This window comes from Morus notabilis, unplaced genomic scaffold, assembly GCF_000414095.1.
Source record: "Morus notabilis unplaced genomic scaffold, ASM41409v2 Scaffold623, whole genome shotgun sequence".
NCBI classification, from domain to species: Eukaryota; Viridiplantae; Streptophyta; class Magnoliopsida; order Rosales; family Moraceae; genus Morus; species Morus notabilis.
The window spans coordinates 83,054-109,554 of NW_010366773.1; the positions used below are offsets into that span (position 1 = coordinate 83,054).

Sequence of the window (26,501 nt, forward strand, 5' to 3'; positions counted from 1 at the left end):
AAACAACCCAAATCTTAGATGTAACAAAAATGCCACCATTTTTCAAATTTCAAAGATGTGACCATGTTTCGAATATTCAAAGACGCAAGTTCTTTAATAGCAAGAATTTCAATTTCTTTGAAAACTTGAAGATGATTCTTAAATGTAACTATTTTGAATGTAGAAAATTCGTTATTAGAAAAAATGTACTATTTTTCAAACGTTAAAAAAATGCAAACTCTTTATTAGCAAAAATTTTCAAACTTTTTGAAATGTTGAAGGTGACTCAAAGATGTAACCATTTATCTAACATAGAGCTAAATGATGCATTGAATGGTGTTTCACATGTAGAAAAACAACCCAACTCTTAAATGTAGCAAATTTTTTATTGGACATAACTGAGTTGTTTGGTGTCACAGTTAGAAAAAAGGGATGTTTGCATTTGCTTCCCATTAATGCTTATGACTTGTCACCTATATGACAAACCTCTCTACGAGCACAAACTAGCATGTAATTTTTAATTTTTACAGTTGTAGTTCACATTATCCTTTGTTATCGTTAATAGAGCCCAGAAAACCACTACTGTTGGCTGAGTGAATATGTAATTTGCCTTTATGGCTAGCACGATGTCTGCGAGCATCCTATCAAATAAGGTTTCATCTAGTGATTGTTTATCACATTTGCTGATTTCTTTAGAGACAATATGCGTTGTTGTTTTTTTTACCTGATATTAGTAATTTAAAACAGAAAACCTGGAGAGAAAATTTCACAAATAGGGGATGACAAAAAAAAAAAAAAACAAAAACAAAAAAAAAAAAATCCTGAACGACATAAAAATTATCGAGTAATTCAATCTTAAAGCACTGGATTCTCCAAATTCTCTAGAAATTTAGGTGGATGGCCAGTTTTAGCCGAACCTTTTCTTTTAGTTAAAAGGCCAGTTTTTTATGGGGTTTTACAATGGTCAATAACTAATGTACTAATAGTTTGTCATTAATAGACCGGTCTATCAGTGATTTACTAATGTTCATTCACTAATTTACAAAGACCAGCTATAATTAACAGATTGGTAAATTATTGATTAACTTTGGTTAATCACTTACTGCTATTGAGTTAGTTATGAACCATGAAGTTATTCAGTTGCTAAACCATGAATCCGTTCATCACTAATTAACCATTTCTACGATAAATCAGTTACAGTTGAACAGTACTTGATTCCCACTCCTTACCTTTGTCCAAATATTTGAGATGAATAAGAAAGATGGTTTTGGACTTTTTTCTCTACTGTTATCCTCTGCTTTTGGTTTTACAATTAGAAAAGCGTTTTAATTATTGGACCGTAGGTCACATGTATAATGTTGCTTTGAATACCCTTCTTATTTATGTATTACTATATCGGACATGTTTTTCGGAAAAATTATCCAATACCAGAAGTTCACTAGTTAATAATGCTCAATGTGTACCATAACGATCATTGTTGGTAAGCAAAGCAAAGATCAAGATTTGACTACATATATATATATATATATATATATATATCATTAGTAATAAGAGTTGCCTAGATTTTAGGACGTATTGATCTGGAGGATTTGTGTCCTTCTGCTAAAAACATAGGATAAATGAAATCAAAACGAATCGGTAAGTTGAAATGGAAAATTGCAATAAGAAAACACAATTACAAAGTACAACAAAAAAAATATTAAAATCACAATAACAGAGATAGGAAGATGGTTGTTAAACAGAATGGAATTGAGGCTCGTGTATCACACGGTGTCCTTAATGAAGATTTGACCCTCACCATTGGAGTTTGAGGAATTCCTAGTGTCTGTCTTCCAGGATACAATGGTGAACGAGAAACTTTAGTACACAACGAAGCTTCTCCGGCGAACTTCGAAAGAAACCAAGCTCTATCACACTAAGAATAACCTAGACTAGGAGTGGAGAAATATCTTAGACTTTCTGAGAATTTGTGTGTCGCAAAACAATGAGAAGGTGTGACGACCCATAGCCCCATCTAGTATGATATTATCTAATTTGGGCCTGAGCCCACACGGTTTTGTTCTTGGGCTTCGCTCTAAAAATTCTCATACTATTGGGAGATAGATGATATTGTCTAATTTGGACCTGAGCCCGCACGGTTTTGTTATTGGGTTTCGCTCTAAAAATTCTCATACTATTAGGAGATGGTATCATTCCTTATAAATCAAGACCTATCTCTATCCACAGGTGATGTGGGATTGCATTACTTACTATTATTTTGGCCTTGCGCCTCAATGGATTGATGGTTGTCACAATCACCTCATTTTATGGGGCCCAACATCCTCGTTGGCCACACTTTCAGCTGGGTATATGCTGTGATACCATATGTAACGATCTGCACCTTCACCTGGTATGATATTGTTTGCTTTGAGTCTGAGTTCGCAAGATTTTACTCTTGGGCTTCACCCTAAAAAGTCTCATACCATTGAGAAGTGGTGTCATTCCTTATAAACCTAGGCCTCTCTCCATTCTCAGGCTATGTGGGACTGTACAACTTACCGTTTTCTTGGCCTTGTGCCTTAAGGAATTGATGGTTGTCACAAATGAGTGAAACCCAAGAGCAAAATTATAAAGACTTTGGCCTAAAGCAGACAATATCATATTAAGTAGGGGTGCGAGTCATTACAGAAGGGACGCCAAATATTAATAATAATTCAGGATGGCTGCTGGTGCTCTCAGCTTTTAGTTCTGGATTAAAAGCCATTTTTAATCCAGATTATTTCGGCAGCAAAATATCCTTACATTTCATTACTTATTTCAACTTGGCATTTGCTTCTTCAGTAGCTTATTCGGACCGCAAGCTCCTCCTATCTCTATCATTGGACTCTCCTGTGCCAAAGGACAGCAAGCCCCTCCTATCTCTCTCATTGGACTTTCCTGTGCCAAATAAAGAAGAGAAAAGTCATTGAAATTGCTTCTTCATCAAGTTGTTGTTCCAAATATATATGACACGTTTAAGCCTTCCAATTATTGTGGTGCATTGTTGACCAAGAAAAACTATATTTTTGTTTTCAACTGATTCTTGGGTTGAATTGTATGCAATAGGGAATTATACATAATTTTAATAGCAAATTACTACTGATTCACTTTCAGGGCATCTTTTTTTTTTGGGAGTATGACAAATGTTACAGTTACGGAGTGGGCAATGGTAGAAGTGACAAAAAAACCAAGAGCGATAACGTGCTAGTCGCATTGCAAATTCTGTCCATATTTTGAGCTCCGTTATCAATTTGACCATAGTTGCAAGGAATTTTAGTAAATTGCCAAGATGATGTTAAGGGACTAAATTATCAAAACTGCAAACTTGAGGGAGTGCCCGTAAAAATAAAAAAATAAAAAAATAAAAAAAAAAAAAAGCGTTGTTGTTGTTGTATTGTTTGCGTTTGCGTTTTTTTTTTTTTTCCATTTATTTTCGTGCGCATGAGCCCTTCCTAGATTATCTTTTCTTCTACGTAAGTTGCGTAAAAACTGAAATTGATTGGTGGTTCTATGACAAGGTACCATATTTTCCACAATATCATTTTGAACTTTAATCACACTAAATGGAGTAATAAGACTACAATTCATCCAATTTTTTTAATACGCACTTTCTATTTTCAAATTGTTGGGTTTGACTTAATTAAACAATCATATCTGTCAGACTTTTGCAGGTTTATGTCGCACTTTCTACTTTTCAACTGCGTGAATTGTTATTCTTATTATTTTTTTATGCACTTGCCGTTAAGAACATATATATTTTATGAAACCAAATATATCCCATTATGGACCTTCTAAATTATAAGTCTACGGAGTTAATATCTATATAAAGATAACAATGGTATAATTCTAAATCATTAAATAATTTTGCCTCCTTCGCCCAATCTTTCTCGGCACTTCCTTCATGGATCTCCAACATCCCATCTTACCAATCCTTCTCCCTTTCTTCCTCTTTTTGTTCATGGTGTTGAGCATACTGAAAAGATCATACAAAACCAGTAACTCTTCTTTGAAACTACCCCCGGGACCATGCAAGTTGCCCATAATTGGAAATATGCATCAGCTTGTAGGCTCTTTGCCTCATCACGCATTAAGAGACTTGGCCAGGAAATATGGACCCCTGATGAGCATAAGAATGGGACAGCTTCCAATTGTTGTAGTCTCATCGCCGGAGTTTGCAAAAGAGGTTATGAGAACACATGACACCATCTTTGCATTTAGGCCCCACGTTCTTGTTTCACGGATCGTGTTCTACAATTCTACTGACCTCATTTCTGCTCCGTATGGCGAGTATTGGAGACAACTTCGAAAAATTTGCATACAGGAGCTTTTGAGCCCGGCGAGGGTTCAATCGTTTAGACCAATTAGAGAGGAAGAGATGTTCAATCTCATGGAATGGATTGCTTCGAATGTTGGCTCTTCTATCAATCTCACTGAAAGAATCCACTCCTCTACTTACAACATCACGTCGCGAGCAGCCTTCGGAAAGAAAAGCAAAGATCAAGAGGAATTTATAACACTTGTGATTGAAGTTGCAAAGATATTAGGAGGCTTTGATCTGGAGGATTTGTTTCCTTCTTTCGGTTTTCTTGATCCTCTCATCTTCGGCACACGAGCTAAATTTGAGAGGCTGCATCAAAGGGCCGATAGGATAATCGAAAACATCATCAAGGAACATAAGGAGAAGAAGCCAACAGCAAAAAGTGGTGAAAGTCATACAATCACAGAAGATCTAGTTGATGTTCTCCTGAAGTTTTGTAACAATGACCTTGGCTTTTCCCTAACAACTGACGATGTCAAAGCAGTCATATGGGTAAGTATATTCCATTTCTGTTGCATAATATCCTTATATTTCATTACCTATTTCCACTTGGCGCTTCTTCAATTGCTTATTCGAACCGCAACGTCTCCTATCTCTTCATTGGACTACCTTATGCCAAATAAAGAAGAGAAAAGACATTGGATTTGCTTCTTTAATAACTATTTGTTCCAAAGATATATGACTTGTTTATGCCTTCGAATTATTGTGCTGCATTGTTGACCAAGGAAAACCATTTTTTTTTTTTCACCTGATTCTTTGGCTAAATTGTATGCACTAGGAAAATATACTGAATATTAATTGCAAAATACTAATCTTTAACTTTCAGGACATCTTTTCTGCTGGGAGCACGACAACTGCTACAGCTGCGGAGTGGGCAATGGTAGAAATGATAAAGAATCCAAGAGTGATGAAAAAAGCTCAGAATGAAGTGAGACAAGTCTTTAATAGAAAAGGGTCGGTTGATGAAACCGTGCTTAGTGAGATGAAATATTTAAAATGTGTTGTCAAAGAGACACTGAGGTTACACCCTTCTGCTCCTTTATTACTTCCAAGAGAATCTCAAGAGAAATGTGAGATTAATGGTTACGAGATACCGGTGAAAACCAGGGTCATAGTTAATGCATGGGCAATAGGAAGAGACCCTAAATATTGGACCGAACCAGATAGTTTTTTGCCAGAGAGGTTTCTTGATTGTCCGATTGACTTCAAAGGAACAAATTTTGAGTACATACCATTTGGGGCGGGAAGGAGAATATGCCCAGGCATGTCGTTTGGTCTGATTAATGTTGAGCTTTTTCTAGCAATGTTCCTTTACCATTTTGATTGGAAACTCCCCAGTGGAGTGAATCACGAAGACTTGGACATGACTGAGTTGTTTGGTGTAACAGTTAGAAGAAAGGAAGGTTTGCACTTGATTCCCAGTGCTTATGACTTGTCACCTATACAACAAACCTCTACGAGCACAAACTAACGTGTAATTTTTGGTTTTTACTGTTGTAGTTCACATTATCCTTTGTTATCATTAATAAAGCTCAGAAAACCACTTGTGTTGGCTGAGTGAAGTTGTAATTTTGCTTTTATGGCTTGCATGATGTCTGCGAGCATCCTATCAAATAAGGTTTCATCTAGTGATTGTTTATCATATTTGCTGTTTTCTTTAGAGACTTATACGTTGTTGTTGCTGTTTTTCTTTTAAACCTGGAGAGGAAATTTCACAAATAGGGGATAACAAAAAATAATAATAATAATAAAAATAAAAATAAAAAATAAAAAAATAAAAAAACTGAAAGACATAAAAATTATTGAGTAATTCACTCTTAAAGCATTGGATTCTCCAAATTCTCTAGAAATTTAGGTGGATGGCCAGTTTTAGCCGAACGTTTTCTTTAGTTAAAAGGCCAGTTTTCTTATGGGGTTTTACAATGGTCAATTACTAATATACTATTAGCTTCTCATTAATAGACCGGTCTATCAATGATTTACCAATGTTCGTTCACTAATTTATAAAGGACCTATCATTGATAGATTGGTAAATTATTGATTAACTTTGGTTAATCACTTACTGATATTGAGTTAGCCATGAACCACCAAGTTATTCAGTGCTAAACCATGAATCCGTTCATCACTAATTAACCATTTCTACCATAAATCAGTTACAGTTGAACAATACTTGATTCCCATTCCTTAGCTTTGTCCAAATATTTGAGATGAATAAGAAAGATGGTTTTGGGTTATTTCTCTTCTGTTCCTCTGCTTTTGGTTTTACAATTAGAAAAGGGTTTTAATTATTGGACCGTAGGTCACATGTATAATGTTGCATTGAATACCCTTCTTATTTATGTATTACTATGTCGGATATGTTTTTTCTGAAAATTTATCTAATACCAGAAGTTCACAAGTAAATATTGCTAAATGTCTACCATAACGATCATTGTTGGTAAGCAAAGCAAAGATCAAGATTTGACTACACATATATATCATTAGTAATAAGAGTTCCGAAGATTTTAGGACGTATTGATCTGGAGGATTTGTTTCCTTCTGTTAAAAACATAGGATAAATGAAATCAAAACGAATCGGTAAATTGAAATCGAAAATTGCTATAAGCAAACACAATTACAAAGTACCACAACAAAATATTAAAATCACAATAACAAAGATAGGAAGATCGTTGTTAAACAAAATGGAACTGAAGCTTGTGTATCACACGTACCACACGGTATCCTTAATGAAGATTCGACCCTCACCATTGGAGTCTTAGGAAATCCGGCGTCTGTCTCCCAGGATACAACGGTCAACGAGAAACTTTGATATGCAACGAAGCTTCACGGTGAACTTCGAAAGTAACCAAGCTATATCACACTGAGAAAAACCTAGACTAGGAGCGGAGAAATATCTTTGAATTTCTGAGAATTTCCATGTCTCAAAACAATGTGAAGGTGCAATGACCCACAACTCCACTTAGTATGATATTGTTCGATTTAGACCTAAGCCCGCACGATTTTGCTCTTGGGCTTCACTCCGAAAAGCCTCATACCATTGGAAAGTGGTGTCCTTCCTTATAAACCAAGACCTATCTGTATCCCCAGGTGATGTGGGACTACACTACTTACCCTTTGTTTGGCCTTGTACCTCAAGGAATATATGGCTGTCACAATCACCCCATTCTATGGGGCCCAAGATCCTCGTTAGCCACACTTTTGGCTGGGTACAAAATCTGATACCATATGTAACGACCCGCACCCCCACCTGGTATGATATTATTCACTTTAAGCCTAAACTCACTTGATTTTACTCTTGGTCACCAAGAAAATCTCAAAATTTAAATAATGCAATTCATGTATTTAAGTCAAGGATTTTTCCTGGAAAAAAATATATTATGTATATTTTCTGATTGAAGGATTTATGGAATTAACATCTGTATTCTTAAATTCTGTAGCAGATTTCATATTAAGTTCATGTTTTTGCGATCAAGTAAATTCGATCGATAAATTCTCACCGTACTTTAAACAGAAGAATTCTCAGTACAGATATAGTTTGAAAATCTTAATTCCAAGAATCTCCAAGTGCAAAACAAACTAGCATCCAGTGAGAAAATTACAGTCAGTATAATTTTGAACAGTTTCAAAGAGAAACTTAAGAGAGTGGACAAAAGTACAAGGGGTAGGTTATATTTTTCTCTCTCCTTCTCCACTTGGCCGGCTATGCATAGTGAAATTAGAGCCAAAATTTGGCTAGTTGAGTGTGCTAGAGGGTTTCATGTTAAGGTGGGATATGATGGTAGTAGTTGAAGGGGAAATCATGGCATACTTGCTCCTTCTTTTCTCCACCTAGAACTGGCCATGCTTAGGGGATTTGAACTCAAAATCTAGTTGAATTAATGGAGTGGATTTGGTGCTAAAAAAAGGACTACCAACTTATCTATAAAAGGAGCCATCATAAGCTAGGCCTCATTTTTACTCTTCTCATTTTCTCTCCACCCCAAAACCGGCCACACTACACCAATCCCCTTTCAAAAATTTTCTCTCACTCTCTTAACCTTAAGCCACTAGCAAACAATAGAAGAAGAAGAAGGAAATCAAAAGATTCTAGGAGGAGTCTAGTCAAGCATTTCTCCAAGGGTATAAACTCTAAATCCTCTCTTTCTCATGTTTTAGTAAAGTTTGAAATGTAGAAATATTCCTCTCAAATTTCCTTATACTCTTCTAGTTCCAAGCCATTAACAAACCTTAGAGGAAAAAGGAGGTGATCAAGTGTTCTAGGAGGAGCCTAACCAAGGATTTTCTTCAAGGGTATAATTCTAAACTTTTCTCCTATATTTTCCTACCAAAAATCTAGTTGGGAATCAAGGATGTAATTTGTGGTTCTTGAGGAGATAAGTTGTAATAAGAGTGTGTGAGTTTTATGTTGGTTTTGTGTGTTTTGAGGTTAGTTTGATGTGGTATGCTTATGTTTGATTTAAGTTGCTTATTTTGGGTTGAAGGAAAAATTTTCCGGTTAATTTGAACGCGAAAATAAGCACCCTAGAGCGAGATTTTTCAGTATTTCTAAACTTGAACTTATAGTTCTCGATGTTTTGAATGTTTTTCTGTAAATATGACAACCTAACTTTAACTCTGAAAGCAAGTTTGAAGCCATTTTACAAAAACGGACAGGCTGTCCAACACAGTTTCAGAAAAAAAAAGTTTGCTACAGCAATCCTACAACATTTTAAAAGAGATTGCTAAAGCAATCCTACAGCATTTTTAAAAGATTGCTACAGCAATCCTATAATATTTTTAAAAGATTGCTACAGCAATCCTATAGCATTTTTAAAAGATTAATACAGCAATGCTATAGCATTTTTAAAAGATTGTTACAGCATTCCTATAACATTTTTAATAGATTGCTACAACATTTTTAAAAGATTGCTACGACATTCCTATAGCAAAAGAAAAAAAAAACAGTTGCAACTGTTTTCTGCCAAACGAGGCCTTTAGAGGCTGAATTTTAACTTTCTCCAAAAACGACAATTTTAGATCTCGATGAGATGAAGAATTAACGCAAAGAACAAATTTTCAAAATCGACTCTAAGATGCAGAAAAATGTAGATTTCAGAAATTGCACAGTTTTAACGAAACAAAACTAACACAGTGTTGGTTTTAATAAGAAGTTATCAAAGAACCCGAGATGTGATTTCAGTAAAATACTATGGTGCTAAACCTCGTTTTAACGGAAGTAGTCGCAAAGAAAGTTTTTAAGAAAAATGTTTTCTTTTAAAGAACTTAGTGGTTTATCGAGCAAATCATCCCGACGGGCACCTACGAGCCCAATACGATAGGTCCTTAGAATTTCAAAGATTTGATGTGGGTCCAATACCCGCATTAATTTAAGAGACTCCGTTGGAGTATAAATTTCAGTGGCCTAAGAGTTAGAATGCCGTGTATAAGTTTCTGGGCCGAATTGGGCCTTAATATCATAACAAGGCTAATGAGGAAAATTATGGAGAATGAATTACTAGATTAGGTAATTGATTTTCAATCTAGGCAAGTAGATAAAGGGCAATTAATGAAAATAAGATTTTGAGGATTTAATAAATTGATCCTTACTACCCTTTAGTAAATGAGAGGAATACATGCCTTAAGGAAAGGGTTAGGTTTTTCCTCATAAGTTGCTAAAATAGAATAGCAAACGACAGTTAAGCTCACACACTCAATGGGTGTTCATTTTCATAAGAAAGCAAGTAAGAGGCTAGGCTGTTTGGCGAAAAGTGAATTCTAACTCTGTGAATCAGGTAAGTAGGAATCTTGCCTACAACATGAATAGATTTTAAAGAAAAAGTTATACATGTTATATATGCATGTTTATGCTTTAAGTATTGTATGCGTTGCCATGTCATATTGCATACACCTTAATAAGTTAAGAGGAACTTATAAGAATAATCTCAGTTGAGTGTCGTCCCAGCCTCTGAGAGGGAGGTGACTCAGGCTCCCAAGGGAGAAGAAAAAAAAATATAATAATGTCCTCTGAGAGGGAGGCATTCAATTCAGTTATAATCACGGTGTCATGGGGGACCTTGTAAACCCTCACGTCCCGATGATTGCGGGCAAGTGGTACGAGCACTCGGGCCAATCAGTAAGAAAGAAAGATAAGATAAGATAAGATAAGATAATAAGACTATGATAAGACATAATAATTAAGCATAATCAGCTCATGCATATTTATTAATGTGTACTTACAGTTATTTTGTGAGAGATAGTTCCTACTTGTTGAGCGAAAGCACAATCAGATATGTTCATGCTCTAGGTAAGAAACCTATTAGCAATTCTTAAAGGGCAATGGCAAGCGGCGGACGAATGGTGGTGATGGAAATGGATACCGCTCACACTTAAATCTTCCGCAATAAGTTCAAGTAAAATCATGTATATGCATATATGATTTAAAGGTTTCAAGCATGTATGTTTAAAAAGTATATGTACATATGTATGTTAAGGAAACTGAGACTGTAGCTGACAACCCTAGTCATGAGTATTTAAGTTTTAGAACGTTGCAACAGTGCATGCAACAAATAAATGAATTTTAAACATGACGATTTAAATGATTGATTTTAAAAGGACTTTAAGATGTACTTGAATTTAAGATTTCTCACGAAATCCGTTTTAAAGTCAAATTAGATGACTCGATGGAATTTGCTAGTTTTAGAAAGGCTTTTAAAGAGTATTTCAAACAAGAGTTCAAGCGCTACTCCGTTTGAATGATATTTCTAGAAGGTTTTATCTTATTTAAAATTAAGAAAAGCTTTAAGAAATTTAGTGATTCATTCTTTTGAAATTATTGTTACGAATTATGAAATTATTCCTTCTTATATAAAAAAAAAAAATGTTTCGTAAATTTTAAGAAATTTTAGTAAGTACAAGTTAAAATTTCAGCTACAGTGGCGGCCTCCTAGGAGGGTCGTCACATAGACTTCACTCCAAAAAGTCTCATACCATTGGGAGGTGGTGTCCTCCTTATAAACCAAAACCTATCTTCACTCCAAGGAATTGATGGTTGTCACAATGGGGTGAAACCCAAGAGCACAACTGTACAGATTTAGGCTTAAAGCAGACAATATCATACTAAGTAGGAGTGCAAATCGTTACAGAAGGGACGCCAAATAATAATAATAATTCAGGATGGCTGTAGGTGCTCTCAGCTTCTAATTCCGGATTAAATGCCATTATTAATTAAGATTATTTCGGCTGCAAAATATCCTTATATTTTATTACCTATTTCAACTTGGCACTTGCTTCTTCAATAGCTTATTCGGACCGCAAGCTCCTCCTCTCTCTATCATTGGACTCTTCTGTGCCAAATAAAGAAGAGAAAAGTCAATGGAATTGCTTCTTCAATGACTAGTTGTTCCAAAGATATATGACATGTTTAAGCCTTCCAATTATTGTGGTGCATTGTTGACCAAGAAAAACTATATTTTTGTTTTCACCTGATTCTTGGGTTGAATTGTATGCAATAGGGAATTATACTGAATTTTAATTGCAAATTACTACTCATTAACTTTCATGGGCATCTTTTCTGTTAGGAGCATAACTACTGCTACAGCTGCCGAGTGGGCAATGGTAAAATTGATAAAGTATACAAGAGTGATGAAAAAAGCTCAGAATGAGGTGAGACAAGTTTTTCATAGAAAAGCAAATCCTATCAGGGTCATAGTCCTATCCGTGATAAACTTTTAGTATATTAGTAATTGGTCACTGTAACACCCAAAAAAATGTCTTTTTAGAAAAAACTCGGCTATAATTAAAAGGCTTGGTGAAAACAGGTCATCCACCTAAAATTTTTCTTGAGAAGTTGGAGAATCTAATGTTTCAGGTGTGGTTTTTCAATTATTTTTATGTTTTTCTTTTATGAAAAAAAAAAATTAATTTTCCATCATTCATAAAATTTCCTCCCCCATGTGTGGTTTTAGGTTTTCAATTAATAATAATAATAGTAGCAAAAATAGTAATAACAATCTTAACATTGAGTTGGGGCATGAAGACACCTCCAATCTCCTATTCATTAACAAGAAGAAAAAAATTAATAATAAACAACGACGACACGACAACAAAGACGACTTAAAAGGTCTCTAAATAATAAGCAAATGTGATTAACAATCACTATATAAATCTCTATTTGACGGGATGCTCAAGCATGTCATGCATTCCATTTTATGGTTCTCAAATTAAATAACATCTTCACCAGCCAACACTAGTGGTTCTCAGAGTTTTACTAATGATTATAACAAAGGATATTGTGAACATAAAGCAACTATTGTAAGAGCTAGAAAATTACAAGTTTTCCAACGCAAATCTTTATTTTATGATAAACAATCTATTTTATGGTGCTCAAAGCAAACAACATCTTCACTCAGCCTATAGTAGAGGCTTTCTGACCTTATTTATGATAACAAACAAACAGTTACTTGGTGTTCCTAGAGATTTTTCCAATAGGCGACAGGTCATAAGTAATGGGAATCAAGTACAAATCATCTTTTCTTCTAACCGTCGCACCAAACAACTCAGTCATGTCCAAGTCTTCATGTTTCACTCCATTGGGGAGTTTCCAATCAAAATGATAAAGCAACATTGCAAGAGGAAGCTCAACATTAATCAGACCGAACGACATGCCAGGGCACATTCTCCTTCCAGCACCAAATGGGATATACTCAAAATTTGTACCTCTGAAGTCAATAGGGCTATCAAGAAACCTTTCTGGTATAAAACTCTCGGGTTCAGTCCAATACTTAGGATCTCTTTCTATTGCCCATGCATTAATTATGACCCTGGTTTTCACCGGTATCTCGTAATCATTAATCTCACATTTCTGTCCACATTCTCTTGGAAGTAATAAAGGAGCAGAAGGGTGTAACCTCAGTGTCTCTTTGACAATACATTTTAGATATTTCATCTCACTAAGCAAAGTTTCGTCAATTGACCCTTTCTTACTAGAGACTTGTCTCACCTCATCCTGAGCTTTTTTCATCACTCTTGGATTCTTCATCATTTCTACCATTGCCCAATTCACAGCTGTAGCTGATGTCTCGCTCCCAGCAAAAAAGATATCCTGAAAGTTAATGAATTGTTATGCAATTGAAATTTAATATAAGTCAGATTTGCAGGCATTTCTTCAAAAACATATTAGATGAAAACAAAACATAGCTTTTCTCGGTCAACGATGCATAACACCAAAAGGAAGACTTAAATAGTCATATATATATCATTTACTATAGAAATAAACATATGTGTTAATCTTTTACTTCCGTGGATCTAATAGAGCAAAAGAAAATTGAATATGCTTACCCAAATAACCGCTTTGACATTGTCAGTTGTTAGAGAGAACCCGATTTCAGAATTGTTATGATATTTCAGAATAACATCAACCAGATCTTCTTGATCTGTATGACTTTCACTACTTTTGGTGGTTGACTTCTTGTCTTTGTGTTCCTTAATTATGTTCTCCATTATCCTCCCAGCCCTTTGTTTAATCGACTCGTATTTAGGCCTCGCACTAGTGATCGAGGCAAGAACACTAAAAGAAGGGAACAAATCTACAAAATCAAAGCCTCCTGATGACTCCAATGATTCCTCAACAATCGATATGAACTCATCATGGTCTTCGATTTTCTTACCGAAGGCAGCCCGCCATGTTGTATCATATGTCGAGTATTTGATCTTCTTAGTGAGATTTATAGCTGATCCGACATTTGAAGCAATCCATTCCATGAGATTAAACATCTCTTCTTCTCTAATGGGTCTGAAAGATTCAACTCTTGTTGTGCTCAAGAGCTCCTGCATAAAAATTTTCCGCAGCTGTTTCCAATACTCGCCATATGGAGCAAAGGCAATGTCTGTAAAATTATATAACAGGATCTGAAAAGAAAGAGACCCCCGGGGCCTTGACGCAAAGATGACATCATGGGTTCTCATCACTTCCTTAGCAAACTCCGCTGAGGAAACTACTATGGTTGGAATCTGTCCAATTCTTAGGTACATGAATGGTCCGTGTTTCTTGGCCAAGTCTCTAAGCGCATGGTGCGGTAAAGAACCGAAAAGCTGGTAAGGGTAGTTTCCATGGTCCTGGGGGTAGTTTTGAGTCTGAGCTGATGGTTTTAGCTCTTTCGATGCGTATTTCCAGGGCCATTAACACAAAGAGGATGAAGCCGAAAAGGATAGTGAAGGAGGGTATTTCGAGATCCATGTCGAAAGTGCAATGGAATTGAAGTTGTAATGGCTTAAATAAAGTCTCTGCTTTTTTTTTGTTTTTCATTTCTTTATTGCTCAATGTAGAAGAATGCTTGGTGTGTATTAATTCCGTTAGGAAAGGATTATGTGGAGAATTACAATTCTCCTTTTTTTTTAATAATAATTTCGTCCTCAAAATTTAGTAATTTTAATTTTTCTAATAGAAAAACTGTCCTCAAATAATTATAAAAAAAACATAACTATTCGTCACAATATATTTTTCTATATTGACTGACGTCTCATGACACTCCCAATGTAATATCTTCATAAACATATTACTCTGATACTAAATTATAATATCCCTATCAAGTTAGCAGCTAAGAACTCCGCCAGCTTAAGAGAAACGTTAACTAAAATAAAATAATACTTCATAATGGAAAATTAATATCTATCACAAGAAAAAAATCGTTTACTATCATTTATCATAATGTTTTTTTTTAATTTATTATCATTTATCTAATGTCAAACTGAATGACGCATCATGCATTGAAAATTATTAGCATTGAATGATGTACCTAGAAAATACACTTGTTGTTATTGTTATCTTTTCCTTTGCGTACGTTGACTAAAAACCGATTGATTAGTGGGTCTATTATACAAGGTAACAATATTTTCCACAAAATCATTTTCATGAACTTGGTAGATATCAAATTTGCAGAGAATCATGAGAACGAAGTTCAATCACACATTGCTTGCAGAAGAACATAAATAAATTCAAATGTTTATTTTAAGTTTGACCCGTTCAAGATTATAAAAATAATCTCCTAATTATAATCCCTTGTATCAAGGAAACACTTTTTTATTCCAATTAAGATAGCAATTATTTTCCTTGTGAATTTAGAAAATTACGGCTGAGCTCGGTGAATTTAGCCGAGTTGTCTACATACCCATTGAGAGATCAAGCCACTTGGACTTCGTAATTTGAAATTGAAAATTTTAAATAATTTCCCGGTGTATGCCTATGAGGAATTAAAGCACTTTAAAATTTGATTTTGTTTTTTTGAGGATTTTTAGGATTTAGTTTGATCTTAAAACTACACCTAAATTTTAGGTTTTCTACTTATCCATAAGGAATCAAGTCAGTCGTAGTTCTTAAATTTGAATTTTACTTTTGGAGAATTCCCCAGTATAGGACCTATGAGAAATTCAAGGACATTTTAAAATTTAATTTGGAAATTTTTTTATTTTTCTTTGGAATTTGGATTTGGATCATTCTTCGGTATATGATATCATGGGTTCTCATCACTTCCTTGGCAAACTCTGCTGACGAAACTACTATGGTTGGAATCTGCCCAATTCTTAGGTACATGAATGGTCCATGTTTCTTGGCCAAGTCTCTAAGCGCATGGTGCGTTAAAGACCCGAAAAGTTGGTGCAGGTTTCCTAGTAAGGGTAGTTTCCATGGTCCAGGGGTAGTTTTGAATCCGAGCCGATCCGATGTTAATGAGTATTTTCAGCACCATAAACACAAAGAGGAAGAAACTGAAAAGGATTGAGAAAGAGGGAATTTTGAGATCCATGTCAAAATTATAATCAAACTAGTTTGAGGTTATAATGGTTTGTGGTTCTATTATACAAGGTAACCATATTTTCCACAAGGTAGATATCAAATTTGCAGAGAATCATGAGAACGAAGTTCAATCACACACTGCATGCAGAAGAACATAAATAAATTCAAATGTTTATTTTAAGCCAGCTAATATGTCCAAACTTGGCATTGTTTAGTAGAAATCAATGAAGTTGTGGCATCTATAGATATAACGAGGAATTATATTAACAACCTGAGGCAAAGAAAGAATTGCAGCCCATTTACTCATTTAGTCCAATTTTTCTCTTCAGTTTCTTAATGGATCTCCAACTTCCCTCCTCCTTAATACTTCTGATCAGCTCATTCCTCTTTGTGTTTACGGTATTAAACACACTAAAAAGATCATCAAAAACCATAAACTCTTCTTCAAAACTACCCCCGGGACCATGGAAGTTGCCCCTCATAGGAAATCTGCACCAGCTTCTAAACCCTTTGCCCCGTGTCTCCCCCGTGGAGCAAAAATATTTAATAATATTTTACACATAACAAAATTTCATGTATATTTAGATTGAATAACTATAAGTTTATTATTTTAAGTTTAACTCATTCAAGATTATAAAAATAATCTCTTAATTACAATCCCTTGTATCAAGCGAACACTTTTTTATTCCAATTAAGATGCCAATTTTTTTTTTTTTTTTTTTTTTGTGAATTCGGAAAATTTGGGTAGATTTAAAATTACGGCTGAGCTCGGTGAATTTGGCCGAGTTGTATACATACCCATTGAGAGATCAAGTCACTTGTACTTTGTAATTTAAAATTGAAAATTTTAGGTAATTCCCCGATGTATGCCTATGAGGAATTAAAGCACTTTAAAATTTGATTTTGTTTTTATGAGGATTTTTAGGACTTAGTTTGATCTTAAAACTACACCTAAATTTTAAGTTTTCTACCTATCCATAGGGAATCAAGTCAATCGTAGTTTTCGAATTTAAATTTTGCTTTTGGAGAATTCCTCACTATAGGACCTATGAGAAATTCAAGGACATTTTAAAATTTAATTTGGAATTTTTATTATTTTACTTTGGAATTTAGATTTAGACAATTCTTCCGTATATGAGCTTATGGGGAATTAAAAGGATCCTTTTTTAATTTGGTTTTGAGAATTTGATTTTTGAGCTAAGGGACCATAAAGAACCCAATTTGTGTGCTTTTGATTTTTAGGTATTTAATATTCCGAATTTCTTTGGAATTTATTGCCTTCTCTTTTCTTTATTTTGAATTTTAAAATCTTTTATCAAAGCCACCTTTCGGATTGGATGTGTTTTGATTTTTTTTTCTTTTTTCTGTTATCGAGCTTCCAATTTCAAAAGGAATTGAAATTCCTTCTTTCGTTTTACATGGTTGGCATATATATATATATATATATAAATACCCATATAAGAGGCGTTAATCATAGCTCATATTTCACACAACACAGCAAGTATTGAAGTAATCATAGCTCATATTTCACACAACACAACAAGTAGAGAAGTATAGTGAGTATTACATCTATTGCCTTGCGAAGGTAGTAAGGAAGAATTGGAGGTGATGCCGTTTGCTTGCTTTTTTTACTTTTCTTCTCTTTTTTTTTTTTTTCCCTTCTTTATTATTCTCGTCTTGCTTGTTTGATTGCTCTTGGCGGGTATGGTGCGGTCTGTATGACGTTGTCTTCGAATTATAGGCACGTAATCCCATATGCCAAACTCTTTGCTTATAATTTACAGAGACTCTGCGGCCGGATCATCGGAAACAAGTGATGTACTTTTCATATATATATATACATATATATATATATATTTACATATATGTTTTTTCTTTTTCTATTTAAACTAAGTATCCGGCACTCGTCTCTTTTTTTCCGACGGTGACAATACAAAATGTTATTTTTGGCAAAATACCAAATCCCACACAAATGTACAAGACATGAAATCCGTGGTATGTATATTCAACTTTTATAGGCTTGAAAAACAAACACTACAAACCCAAGCCTCATTGCAACCAAAGAATTATTATTTTTTTCTTTTACGCAAATGTATATAACTATTAAATCCATAGTTTGTATAATCACTTTTGACTTCTATAGGCTTGTAGAAACAAACGTTACAAACCTAAGTCTTAATGACAACCAAAGAATTATATATGTATATATGTATATATTTTTTCTTGCAATTAACAAGCTCCACACCCTTAGGTGTCTATTGTGCCCTTCTTTTATCACCAAGAAAATCCCACACCCATAGGTGTCTATAGGATTTCTTCCACAAACCCCCCACACTCTAAAGTGTCAATAGGGTTCTTCTTTTGTATGATCATTGCACCAAAATAGTCAAATAATAGGGAGAAAGTGAGATTAGTAGAGAAATACATACACATAAATATACATAAAACTTTACCTTGCTTTTGTTGTAACGTTGGTACAATTTTTTTTTTCTCTACTATTTTAACCACACCCACGTTCTGTCATGGTGCGAAATTAAAACGTGTGTATTTGTCCACAAACAGTTGGTTATATTTTAAAAGAATCCATACCCTTTTTTTCTGATTGGTTCTCTTTAACTGTGATTTTGATGTGATTGGCTATTTGCTTTTCTTTAGGATCACCACCCAAAAACTTCTACTTCTTCCAATTTGCACGTGAATCTTTTGTTGTCTCCTTTTGGGCCTTCATGAATTTGGATTAACCCAAAACATCATTTACTAATTACTCTCTCTGTTTTTTTAGGGCCCATAATTTATTATTCACCATTTTTTTTTTTTTAGCCGCAACAGCGAGTATTGGAGACATCATATCAGATTCAAAAGTACCCCTGGGACCATGGAAACTACCCTTACTAGAAAACATGCACCAGCTTTCCGGGTCTTACCGCACCATGCACTTAAAGACTTGGCCAAGAAACATGGACCATTCATGTCCATAAGAATTGGACAAGTTCAAACCCTAATAGTTTCGTCAACAGAGTTTGCCAAGGAAGTGATGAGAATGATTAACACGTGTTTATATTTCTATAGCTTGAATTTGCACTACTTGTTCGAAACACATGACATGCTTAAGCCTTCCATTTAGTGTTGTGCATTGTTGACCAAATTTTTTTCACCTGATTGTTCGGTTGAATTCTATGCAATAGGGTATTATACTGAATTTCAATTGCATAACTGCTACAACTATAGACTCGCCAATGTCGGAAATGATAAAGAATCTAAGAGTAATGAGAAAAGCTCAGACTGAGGTGAGACAAGTTTTTAGTAGAAAAGGATTAGTTGACGAATCTGTGCTGAGTGAGATGAAATATTTAAAATATGTTGTTAACGAGACACTGAGGTTACAGCCTTCCGCTACTTTATTAATTCCAAGAGAATGTACAGAGAAATGTGAGATTAAAGGTTATGAGATACCGGTAAAAACCAAAGTCATAGTTAATACATGGGCAATGGGAAGAGACCCTAAATATTGGACTGAACCCGATAGGTTTATACCAGAGAGGTTTCTTGATAGCTCTATTGACTTCAAAGGAGCAAATTTTGAGTATATACCAGTTGGGGCTGGAAGGAGAATTTGCCCAGGAAAGTTGTTCAGTCTGAGTAATGTTGAGATTTTTCTTGCAATGTTGCTTTACCATTTTGATCGGAAACATCCCAATGGATTAAAACATGAAGACTTGGGCATGACTGAGTTGTTTGGTGTGACGGTTAGAAGCAAAGATGATTTGTACTTGATTCCCATCGCTTATGATCTGTCACCTATTGGAAAAATCACTAGGAACACGAAGTAACTTGTAATATCTAATTATTCCACAAGTAGTTTTCTTTTTCTTTTTTATGTTATTTTTATTTTTTTTATCGCCTTGTTCTCAATATTAAAAATCAGAAAACCACTACTATATGCTGAGTGAAGATGTTATTTGCTTTGAGATCAATAAAATGGCGTGCATGATATCTATGAGCATCCCAATTAAATAGAATTTATATAGTGATTGACCCGAAGTCTCGGCGGAGAGGAAATTTATCTATGTGTATCATTTCTGCCGCCACAACATTTTGCGTTGAATTCGACAAATAACAAATGGCATTTCGTTTACAAGCTATTAGATCTGATGTTACGTCTAGTGTTCCAGAAGATGTTGAAACACTGTCTGGAACACGGCTTCATTAATTAAGATTCGGGTTAATTACGTTCATTTGTTTGAGCAGAATAAAGTGCAGAAAGTAAAGGAACACACAATATGATATCGCAGTTCGGTGCGTACACCTACATCTGCGGGGCCACGCCTAGACAGTAAATAGTTTCACAATGTTTCAGAAATTACAGACACTGGATGGACTTATTCACTCAAGTACTCCCTCCTAGACAATGACGCCGCTATGACGAATCTCCACAGTGATTGTTTAGCGTGCACCACGCGTCTTCTATTCACCTGACGAACACCCTTCGACCGGCAGAGCTTCCTCCCGAAAGCAACTAATCCCTCTCCCGAAGGACGATCTCAATAACTCATAAAACCTCACAGACATCTCTCTGAATATTTTCTTAGTAATAAGCTCTCCTTTTTCTCTGGAGATATTCTATTAAGTCCATACTCACATATGGTCTAAAACAGAGCCTTTAAATAAATTGAAGAGAATATCATTTAAATCTACTCTCGATAAGATCTCTATTATCTCTATGATTCTCTCTCCTAGATAGACCCCAAAATATCTTGACGTTATCTTCTCAATCTCCAATTTGAATTATGCAGCAAACTTATTAAATTTGAATTAATTATCCTTTTAAACTTTAAATTCAGATTTAACCTTCTCATCCACCATCACCTTTATAGTACATAATCCAGTCTATCTTACCTCACACGTGGCCTTCTTCTCCAAGCTCCTTTCACTTCCAACATTAATAATATATGTTTATCACAAGCAAACCTCTCATGCTTTACGTAATACATCAAGCTTGATTTGATTTTAAACATTCTTTTGTAAACGTTATCCGCAAGCTCCAATTTTGAACAACTCCAAACAATAATCGGATTAAGCCAAGAATTCAAATCTGAAAACAACTTGATCTCTATGTAAGTTTTATCTCCCATTTAAATTCAATTAACCAATGCCTTATCTTCTTTTGACCAAGGTCTTATCCTTATCTCTCCAAATCTCAACCAATGTATTATCTTCCTTTGACAAAGTTCTTATCCTTATCTCTTCAAATCTCAACTCAATAAAATCTGCAACTTTAACTTCAAATCTGATTCTGAATCTTCTTCTGCAACACGAAATCTTCTTGAACATGTTTTTTGAATTTTTACAAGATTGCTAATAAATTGCTAACTAATAAAAATACCTAACAATCTCCCCCTTTGGCATTTCTTTTTGGCAAAACTAACAAGAGATCCTAAAAAATTCAAAAATGAAAAAAAAATATAAAATTACATTGTTCTCCACCTTTTTGTCAAAAATAAGCCAAAGACACAAGAAAATAAAGAAATAAAAAAAATATTCACACCCTAGAACCGTCTTCAGCAGCTTGCTCCCCTGAATGTTCTCTGTGTATTACTCCCCCTGAATGTTACATTCTCCAAAATCTCTCATGCTTCTTTTGCCGATTCACATGTAGATATCATATTGAACTGGTTGATGTCAACTCCATTGAATATTGCATTGAGGGCACGAGAGTTGTAGATGGCCAACTTGTCTTCATCACTATTCTAGGAACCTTTGGGTTTTAGAATCTCTTTCCTTCTACATCTTTAGTTATTGGATGTTTCCAGCCATTCAAAACAGCACACCATGCCTTCTCATATTGAGTCTTAATGAAAGCCTTCATCCGGGAATTTCAATATGAATAATTCAAACCATCGAGCAGAGGGGGACGTGCAACTGAACCTCCTTCCTTTAGAAAATCCATTCCAAACATAACAGATCAACACTCTAAGATCTCACCGAATTTATGGTCAGTGAACTGCTCTGATACCACTTGTTAGATATGATGTTGCGTCTGGTATTCCAGATGATGTTGAAACACTGTCTGGAACATGAAGGACGATCTCAATAACTCATAAACAGTGATTGTTTAGCGTGCACCACACGTCTTCTATTCACCTGGCGAACTCCCTTCGGCCGACAGAGCTCCTTCCCAAAAGTAACTAATCCCTCTCCCGAAGGACGATCTCAATAACTCATCATAGACCTCTCTCTGAATATTTTCTTAGTAATAGCTCTTAAATTCACAGACTTTTCCTCTGGATATATTCTATTAAGTCTATACTCACATATGCTCTAAAACAAAGCCTTTAAATAAATTGAAGAGAATCTCATTCAAATCCACTCTCGATAAGATCTCTATTTGTAACACCCCGGAGAATTAAATGAGATTAATTAAGGTAATTAAGATTTATTAGTGTGCCAAATCTAGATTAATTGATTAATTATAGATTATTAAATGTTTCTGACGTGTAAATTACAATATTTTCATGGAATTTAAATATTTTCAGTAATTACATTTTTACCCTAGAAGTGTGTGTAGATACATTTTCTGGACTGTTATTTTAAATATTTGGACACCTATTTTTCTTTTCTTTTTCATTTTCTTTTCTTTTCTTCTTTTTCTTTCTTTTCTTTTCCTTTTTCTTTTTCCCTTCCCTTCCTTCCCATGGCTGCCAGACCAGCCCCACTCTCTCTTTCTTTCTTTCTTTCTTTTTCTTTTTCTTTCCTCTGGTTCTTCCACCGCCAGCCATCTCTCTCTCTCCTCTTTTCTTCCACCGCCGGCCACTTCCTCTGGGCTCTTTCTGTCTCCCACCAGCGTTCTCTCTCTCTCCCTTGCGCTCTCTCTCCGGTTTGTTCCTGCCGAAGCAGGAAAAAAAGAAAAAAAAAGGGAGAGAGAGAACAGCTCCATCAACTAATTTGAGGTAAAACCCCTTGAAACCCACTCTTGATTTGAATTTTTAAACGTGAGAATGTTTAATTTTGGTTAGATTTGAATAATTTTGAGTTAGGGTTTGGATTTGAACAATTGTTGTTAGAATTGATTGAAATTTGGGGGTTTTCAGTTATTGGATTTGTTGAATTGATTGGAAGCTGGTTTTGATGGATTTTGGAGAATTTATTTTGAAATTGAACTTAAATTCCAGGTTTGGTATTTTTCCTATTTATACCGGCATGCTGTCGAAATTTCTTTAAAAAGTTGTTTTTAAACTGAAATTAAATAGGAAACCAATTCCATGAATTGGATTTCAATCTTTAAAGAACCCCCAAACTGAATATAAAATCATTTGTGAAACTTGAATTGAGTAAAGGTACACTAATAGGAAATCAAAAGACATAATTGAGATTGAAATTGCTTTAGGAATGAGAATTGGAACCTAAAGTGTTGTTTTGCATCAGTGCTAGCTGAGGACTCGGATTGAGAGGCTTTGAAGAAGCAAAAGCCAGAATAGAGTAACGCTAGCCACAGGTTTGATATGTGTGAGGTAGGATTCTTTACCCTTTCCTTTGTGAGCCTGATTTTAAAAGAGTTTTGGCCTTGCAAATGTTTTAAAAAAAAGGGGCCTGTTTGCGAAAGAAAAAAATATTTAAAACCCATGGCTTGTTGTAGTTCATGCGAACCATGGCTTGTTGTAGTTCATGGGATTATAATGAACGATTTCAGAAAGTTTAATGAATGATTTCTTAAGATAAGAGATCTTGCGAATCGGTAAACCGGCTGATGGCCTAGATAGGATGTGGAGAGTGCATCCTTTGGGCCAGAACCCGAAACCCGGTCCGGGGGTGATATGACTTGTGCATATGGTTGTGTAAGTAATTTATATAAATTACTTGCTGATGCTTGTAATACAGAGATTTTCAGTTATATTTCCTTTGAGAAAAAGGATGTGAGGTTCCGGCTTATTTATAAAGTTATTTCAAAATACATCCTACTAGGCCTTTCGCTCACGTTTTTATTATTTTATAAATATTAAACCCCTTCCATGCGACTCTAGGAGCGGTGCGGAGTAGTTGAGTTTGTGCTACCGTCAGATTAAGAGAGGATTGTGATCATCCTTGTATACAAATGTAAGAATTGTAAATTCTGTAGACTCTGATCTTTGAATTTCTTGACTGCGGTTGATGTTTGTAATGATATTTACATGTTCATGTATGTACAATATTGTATGTCCTGTGGGTGGAGCCCTGAATGATGTCAGAGGCCCGAGTGTCGAACCTCTCCCTTGTACTTTATTTTCAACTAAATGTGGGGCTCGTTTGCGGAATTTCTATAATATATTATTCTTAATCGTGTTTAGCTCCTAATCGAGCCTCCACGTCACCGACCCCGGTTGCGGGGCGTGACACTATTATCTCCATGATTCTCTCTCCTAGATAGACTCCAAAATATCTTCACGTTATCTTCTCAATCTCCAATTCGAATTATGCAGCAAACTTATCAAATTCGAATTAATTATCCTTTTAAACTTTAAATTCAGATTTAACCTTCTCATCCACCATCACCTTTATAGTACATAATCCAATCTATCTTACCTCACACGTGGCCTTGTTCTCCAAGCTCCTTTCACTTCTAATATTAACAATATATGTTTATCACATGCAAACCTCCCATGCTTCACGTAATACATCAAGCTTGATTTGATTTTAAACATTCTCTTGTAAACGTTATCCGCAAGCTCCAATTTTGAACAACTCCAAACAATAATCGGATTAAGCCAAGAATTTAAATCTGAAAACAACTTGATCTCTATGTAAGCTTTATCTCCGATTTAAATTCAAATAACTAGTGCCTTATCTTCTTTTGACCAGGGTCTCGTCCTTATCTCTCCAAATCTCAACCAATGTATTATCTTCCTTTGACCAAGTTTTTATCCTTATCTCTTCAAATCTCAACTCAATAAAATCTGCAACTTTAACTTCAAATCCGATTCTGAATCTTCTTCTGCAACACGAAATCTTCTTGAACCTATTTTTTGAATTTTTACAAGATTACCAATAAATTGTTAACTCATAAAAATACCTAAATTGCCAAAAAATATTGTAGTATTATAATACTAAGCTGCCTCAAACAAAGAAATTATAAGTACTAGCATTCATAGCATATGAAAATATTGGGGAAAATGAAAAGTACAGGGCCAATTTGAATTGATCTTGTAAGAGATCCGCTACAAAACATATACGTTTATTTTTCAAATGATTCATATCGTCAAGTATACCCATTCCGAACTTCATTCCAATCAAATGATCCGCAACTGCCAATATATCTCGCGGTAACAAAAATGTAGTATTATGAGGTATATCAAGATTTAGTCTACGGTTCATATTTCGTCAACCAATTCTTCCTAATTCATCTTAAACTTAATTAATTAGTTTTAACGACCTATTAGTTTTTACTACAAATTTTATATTTTATATTTTCTTCTATATTATTTTAATAAATAGATTTAAAATAGATTTAAGTTTTATGTAAAAGAAATAGTCTGCATGTGTGTGCATCAATCCTTCAAAACGGTCAAACAAAAAAAATAAATAAATAAAGGAATTTGGCTAATAAGATATAGAAGAGAATCTTGTGTGTGCATGTGTGTGCATGTGCATAACAAATTTGGCTAATAAGATATAGAAGAGAATCTTGGGTGACGTGGCAAAATGAGCCCAAAAATTTTATAAAAAACCCATCTGTCAAATGTGGAAAATTTTTAATTAGCAATAAGATCATGAAAATTATCTTTTATGTTTTTTTAAATTTATTATCATTTTTATAATGTCGAACTGAATGATGTATCATGCATTAAAAATTATTAACATTTAATGATCTGCATGTGTGTGCATCAATCCTTCAAAACGGTCAAACAAAAAAAAAAAATAAAGGATTGCATGTGCATGACAAATTTGGCTAATAAGATATAGAAGAGAATCTTGGGTGACGTGGCAAAATGAGCCCAAAAATTTTATTAAAAACCCGTCTGTCAAATGTGGAAAATTTTTAATTAGCAATAGGATCATGAAAATTATCTTTTATGTTTTTTTTTTAATTTATTATCATTTTTCTAATGTTGAACTGAAGATGCATCATGCATAAAAAATTATTAACATTTAATGATGTACCTTGAAAATACACTTGTTGTTGTTATTGTTTTTTTTTTTTCTTTCTTTTTTGTATCTTTTCATTTATTTTCTTGCGCATGGGCCCTTTCCTAGGTTATCTCTTCCTTTACATACGTTGACTAAAAACATCATTTTCATGATCGTGGTAGGTATCAAATTTGCGAACTTGCAGGTAGGTATCAAATTTGCAGAGAACGAAGTTCAATCACACACTGCATGCAGAAGACCATAAATAAATGCAAATGTTTATTATAAGCCAGCTAATACGTCCAAACTTGGCATTGTTTA

General features: G+C 34.6%; 2 protein-coding genes and 1 pseudogene across 2 annotated transcripts; 2 read left to right on the forward strand and 1 right to left on the reverse strand.

The window, feature by feature from the left end:
* Positions 1-3,814: 3,814 nt before the first annotated feature.
* Positions 3,815-5,853, forward strand: LOC21412211 (cytochrome P450 71D11). Its single transcript, XM_024174119.1, has 2 exons — positions 3,815-4,807; positions 5,142-5,853. The coding sequence occupies exons 1-2, from the start codon at positions 3,899-3,901 to the stop codon at positions 5,784-5,786; spliced, it is 1,554 nt and encodes a 517-aa protein (XP_024029887.1). The 5' UTR covers positions 3,815-3,898; the 3' UTR covers positions 5,787-5,853.
* A 6,794-nt stretch (positions 5,854-12,647) lies between these two features.
* On the reverse strand, positions 12,648-14,528 carry LOC21412212 (annotated as a pseudogene).
* Positions 14,529-19,318: 4,790 nt separating this feature from the next.
* Positions 19,319-19,912, forward strand: LOC112094074 (cytochrome P450 71D9-like). The gene has a single exon (XM_024174110.1). The coding sequence runs from the start codon at positions 19,319-19,321 to the stop codon at positions 19,910-19,912; it is 594 nt and encodes a 197-aa protein (XP_024029878.1).
* Positions 19,913-26,501: the final 6,589 nt, after the last annotated feature.

Excerpts from the sequence above, each read along its gene's own strand:
- LOC21412211 (XM_024174119.1), top strand. The coding sequence starts at position 3,899 with ATGGATCTCCAACATCCCATCTTACCAATCCTTCTCCCTTTCTTCCTC. Across the intron at positions 4,808-5,141 it reads ATGTCAAAGCAGTCATATGG|GACATCTTTTCTGCTGGGAG; the intron begins GTAAGTATATTC and ends TTTAACTTTCAG.
- LOC112094074 (XM_024174110.1), top strand. The coding sequence starts at position 19,319 with ATGTCGGAAATGATAAAGAATCTAAGAGTAATGAGAAAAGCTCAGACT.